Below are 5,823 nucleotides of genomic sequence, written 5' to 3' on the forward strand. Positions count from 1 at the left end.
CAATTAACCAAAACTTTTATTGAAACCACAATATGGCTTTCTGCAATTTTCAAACCACAGGAGGTGCAATATTTATTAAAGACAAAATGTGTGTCAAAAAAGTTTTAAATTAATTTATGTCATGAGGCAGAGATGTCCTACACGTCAGATTCTTCAGAGTTAAGAAAACTTAATTTGATACAGATTCCTGAAGGGGAAAAAAAACAACAAAATATAACAAAAAAAAAAAACAAAACAAAACAAAACACTGTAGTCATTTTAACATGTTTTTCAATGAAATAAGAATAATGATGTAAAACTTACTTACTTATTAATAACGCAACTCATATTGCAATTGCAATATTAGTCAAAATAATTGCAATTAGATATTTTTTCAAAATCGTTCAGCCCTAATTACAATATGTTACAAAACAGTATGCCATATTAACATAAAATAGTATAATAATTGTGCACAGAGAAAATTATTTGGGGCAGAAATCAACTTAAGGACTTTAGACTAATAACAAAGTCTGTGTGTATTTTTTGGCTGTTACATCACATGAAGGTAGCTTTTTGCTCTTTTGCTGCTGGTTGACACTCATGTTTGTCTTTGTCTCCCCCTGCTGGAAGACAAGAGGAGCTCGTGCACGGATCCATAAAGATGAACGAGATCAAATTGAAGGGGGTAATAATATGTAAGCGATAGAAATTAGATGAAATAGGTAAGTAATCTTTTTGTTTGTTTTTTTTATTTATTACTAATGGGTAAAAGTTGGCAGGAAATATACGAAAAAATAAGTATATACAGCATGAAATAACACTCCGGTACAGTGGGGGGCGGTATTGTACCCGCTCCTGGCTTTAAACTAAGGGGAAGAGGAAGAAGAAGAAGATGATACGCACCTTCGGTTTGTTTACAGTCTGACCGTCACACGGTTTATTCGTGTATGACTGATGGAATAGCTTGTGCTTCATGTCAGGCTTATACACGAGGTAAGATGAATGTCTTTTAGTTATCCATAGCATTTAACTACAGTTAGATAATGTAAAATTTCGGTTGCTTCGGATTGCCAACGTAGCTACCTAGCTAGCTAGTCAGGCACGCTAACGTTACGCTAATGCAAACGTATAGCAACTACATGTTGTGATTATCTGTTTTTGCTATAGTCGTGTTTGAACTACAGAACCCCTTCCCATTGTTTACTGTACATAACTGCCTCTGTCATGTCGATAAATATTTGTAAAATAATCACTATCACACATCACACATGTTAACTTGGTAATGTAACAGTAGCTACGTGGTTACAACTTGGCCCTAAACGCCAACAGCTTTAGCTAATCTCTCATTTTATGTTTAATTATTGGTTGTGAGTATGTTAATATTCTTAAAGTCAAAAAATCTAGCTTTAATAACGAATCTTTGGAGAAACAAACAAATGCATAGGAAGTTACTGCATCAGTCATTGGTGGAAAGTAACTAAGTACATTTACTCAAGTACAATCCTTAAGTACAAATTTATAGTGTGCTTGAATGTTACCATTTTATGCAACTTTATACTTGTACTCCAGTACATATCAGAGCCAGATGTGATACCTTTTACTCCAGCTTTAGTTACCAGTTACTTTTCAGATTACATTTTTTCAAACCCTTCTTGTTAAGTGGAAACCTTGTATCTCTAGATGTGTTGCTTTTGAATGTCTCTGATAAACTCGGCGATGAAGAATTCCTTTATGGGTTGGGAAAATACTACTAAAAAGCACTGATGTCACTCTAAAAACATCATCTGAAACAAATGAAACTTTTGCTTTTCTCTTCCTTGACCTTAAAGTTACTCTTCACAGTTACTATTCACATGACACATGCTGCTCATCTGTATAACTTGTGACACATCTCTCTTTACTGCATTGTCACTCAAAGTTTAGTTAAGCACTTACGTGATAGTAAAGGCAATGGATCGTTTCATACTATACTTATTTTTTTTCCCAGATATTCAATCCAGTGGTTTTGGCCAGTATCGGATCAATACAGATGCTGAGTACTGGATTGGTTCCTACTCAGGTGCATTCAAATCACTATCTGAAGTTATGATTGTCTCTTATTTATGTCTTTTTTTAACCCAGGGATGGATGAGTGGATGGATCATTCCTTAGAAACACTCCCAGGCAGCAGTGATTATGATGGTGCTGATGTCACCTCATGGGTGTCAGTTTGTCCCAGAGGCCTCCGGAAAGTCCAGCGAAAGCGAACAGGAGAGAGGAGGCAACAGACTGTTTTTAATTCTGGAGATGATGCATGTATGATGTATTTTTATTACTCTCTTTCTCAATAATACATGATCCATTTTCAGTCCATAGATTTAAGATAGAAATGTTTGAATTCTGCCTTTTCTAGCAGGTTCAACAAGTTACTTTCCACAGTTGGGTTCACTGTGTCGAGTCCGAGTGCGGCTCAGAGCTGATGTGGATGAAGCAGAGAGTTTAGGATCTGAAAAGGGAAACGAGAACCTGCCAGTCGCTGAGGTTACAGAAGAAGAAGCCACAGCCTTCCAGAGGTGTCAGGACTCTGTGCTGCAGGTCCCTCTGGGTGACTGGACAACGCTGAGGCTTGGGGAGGGTCAGTGTGACATCACAGAAGCATGTGTGGAGGGCATGAGAGCGGGAGAAAAGTGTGAGGTAAGAATTTAGACAGTTCTGGAAATAATTCACTGTTATTGCATGTGATCTTCTGGTGACAGTAATACTGTGCTATCCTCTTATAAAATTCTATGCAAATTCAGTCATTATGGTTCTTGTTTTTCTAAGAGTATATTAAGAGTATATTTATAAGAGTATTCCATTTTGGACAGTTGCTGATATATGCACATCTTTTTTACCCCTAATCACAGAGAACATGAAGTCTCTCCTGTAGTGTCATTATGTCTGCTCTTGTCTTGATGGCCTGCTCACAGATTCAGACATAAAATACAAAGCTTTTCAAAATGTACATATTCACTGGGCAAAATAAGAAAACTACTGCTGACTTTTTTTTTTTTTGCTGGTGCCTGTGTCTCTTTGTTCTTCACAAAGCCACATAAGAATTGGGTTCAGGTGGACAGTTAAATTTGTAGTGTAGAAGGAATGGGATGAGGCTCTTCCTTGCATGGAGCAGTCATTGTAAATTGCAACGTTGGTGTCTGTTTTGGACACTTCACACCACTCCACACCATAGACATTCTCCCTTTGCAGGCTCCAAATTACAGCATCGTCTTATTGGCCTGTTTTATTGGCCTTTTGGGCTCAAAGTGATATTTAATTTTTAAGCCTTTAACAAATAATACAGTTGACAAGCCAATATTATTGTGCATCCCAACAGTATATGATATTTGCAATATCCTGACATAATATTGACAGCTTGGGATCAGTGGTGTCTCTCTGAATAGCACTAAGGGTATGTGGTGTATTAAGTTCTTAAGTAGGCCTTTTATGACATGATCATGCCAGATGCATCATTCAAAAATTGTAACATAAATATTTTGATGAGATATGACACAAAAGGTACTTTGACTTCTTTTGCAGTTAATCTGCTGATTATATTCATGACTAATTGATTAGAGCAAATTAAAAATTCTCTGATTCCAGCTTTTTAAATGTGACTTTAAAAAGCTTGGTTTATTTACTTCTTTATGCCAGTAACCTGATTATCTTTGGGTTATGGACAAAACAAGACATTTGAGAATGTCATCTTGGGCTTTGGGGAACTGTGATTGACATTTTAACCATTTTCTGACATTTTAAAGACTAAGCAACTAATTGATTAATCAAGAAAACAATCATCAGATTAATCAGCAAGGAATAATAATCGTTAGTTGCAGCCCTATAATCAATTGATCTTTTAGTCTATAAAATGTCAAAGCCCAAAGAGACATCTTTGGTTTGGTTCTTTTGTTCAGCCAACAGTCACTTATGAAGCTGGAACCAGCAAATATTTGACATTTTTGCTTGAAAAATGACTGAAATTATTGATTGCTTATCAAAATATTTGGCAACTCATTTTAACTTTCAATCAGCTAGTTGATTTATCCAGTAATTGCTGCACTCTAGTTTGAATACTTTGAAAATATGTATATCACCTTTAATATCAACATTTTTGGTATGCTATATTATTTTGATATCAAGGGTAGTACACTGATAAAAGTTTTGCCCAAGAGCATCAGATATAGGTTAGTTTCTATAGCAGATTAAAGCTTGTTAGGATGTTATTTGACAGAGATCTGTGAAAGTTGTGATGTGGAGCAGATGCTTCGAAAAGAAGTATAGTAGGAGTGTGTCAAAACACCATGGTAACTGACATAAAAGCCAAAATAGTTGAATTTAATTTGCAGGCTTATGAGTTACACATTATGTTTTCTTTTAGTCTTTATTTTTTTCAAGCATGTGGAAGTAAATAACCAGCCTGATCATTGTGTTTTCTTCTTAGATTGTGATTTCTCATGTGGGAAATGGACCAGATGCCTCTGAGGAAAATCTCCCTATTTGTGCCATAGTTGAACTCAGATCTTTCACACCGGGCACAGGATTCTGGGAGATGTCTCCGGGAGAAAAGTGGGAGTGGGTGAAGTCACACAAAGAGAGAGGTGGAGTGAGATTCAGGAATGGGGATGTGTGGGGAGCAGCAGACAGCTACAGCCGGGCCCTTAAACTTCTCATCAGTCTCTATGGCCATATGAGAGAGGTGAAGAAAAAAGGACAGGAGCAGGAAGCAGAGGAGCAGAGAGACGTAAACGCTGAAAAATGTGATAAAACACAGCAGCTTCCTTCAGAAGATGAATTCAAAACCACCAAAGCAGAGCTCCACTCAAACCTTTCTTTGTGCCAGCTCAAACTGAACCAACCAGAGCAGGCTAGGTCCAGTGCGGCTAAAGCGACGGAGTTGGATCCTGGTGGGGCTAAAGCCTGGTACCGGCTGGGCCAAGCCTGCCAGATGGTGAATGAGCTGGAAGAGGCCAGGCAGGCGTTTAAGAAACTGCTGGAGATACAGCCAGAGTCATCCGCTGCTTTGAAGGCCCTCAAAAACATAGCAAGTAGAGAGAAAGAGACAAACACACAGTTGGGACTAAGACTCAGCAAAATGTTCAGCTGAAGACTAAATATTATCAATTTATTAGCATTTGTGCAATGGTATGTTTCTGATGATGTTTCAACATTAAATCGAAGCGCATCTGCAGCCAGAGTTCAAAGTTCAGTTCAAAAGTAAAGTCATTAATCTGTGAATTCATGTTTTTCTCTCAACTCCATGCTGCTTGTGTGTTTGATATTACTGAATGTTAATTAAAAGCAAACATCACATGTCAAAAACTTGTTTTGCAGCTATTACAGTTTTCTTCATTCTGCTGTACTTCGGACACTTAACCAACCCAAAATGTTGGTATTTGACATTTGTCATGCTCAGACAAATCCTACTGACTCTGCCTTAAACTTGTATGAACATTTATGAGTTATAAAGTGATGTACTTATCAGAAAAGTAAACAGACCGTCTCTTCTCGTGCTTATTGTCGTTTCCATGGACACTAAGTAAACAAGGCTGCACAGATACTGTGCAAATTAAATTCTTTAACTTTTTTCAACTCATTTTCTGTTCTTATTTATGAGCTACAGTACCTAGCTGCAATCTTCTGGTGATTATTTGGCAACATAAAAGAATATATGGTCAGAATGGAACATATGTGTTTACAGTTCTCTGTAAAACATCTAGGCATTAATTCATTGCAAAAGTTATGACAAGAGCTGCATCACCTAATTGATTAGTTGTCAACTACTAAATTAATAGCCAAATATTTTGATAATTGATTAATTGGTCTGAGTGA

The 5,823-nt window shown here is 37.0% G+C and overlaps 1 protein-coding gene across 2 annotated transcripts; it reads left to right on the forward strand.

Annotated features, from left to right (window-relative positions):
* The first annotated feature begins 752 nt into the window (after positions 1-752).
* Positions 753-5,485, forward strand: fkbpl (FKBP prolyl isomerase like). 2 transcript variants are annotated; one of them, XM_084721085.1, is made up of 4 exons: positions 753-972; positions 2,101-2,274; positions 2,372-2,652; positions 4,436-5,485. In XM_084721085.1, the coding sequence occupies exons 1-4, from the start codon at positions 927-929 to the stop codon at positions 5,096-5,098; spliced, it is 1,164 nt and encodes a 387-aa protein (XP_084577211.1). In that variant the 5' UTR covers positions 753-926; the 3' UTR covers positions 5,099-5,485. The 2 variants fall into 2 exon arrangements, with proteins under 2 accessions (XP_084577211.1, XP_084577212.1); XM_084721086.1 differs by having other exon boundaries at positions 2,375-2,652.
* Positions 5,486-5,823: the final 338 nt, after the last annotated feature.

Source organism: Lutjanus erythropterus, chromosome 6 (genome assembly GCF_056507025.1).
Source record: "Lutjanus erythropterus isolate fLutEry1 chromosome 6, fLutEry1.hap2, whole genome shotgun sequence".
Classification (NCBI taxonomy): Eukaryota; Metazoa; Chordata; class Actinopteri; order Lutjaniformes; family Lutjanidae; genus Lutjanus; species Lutjanus erythropterus.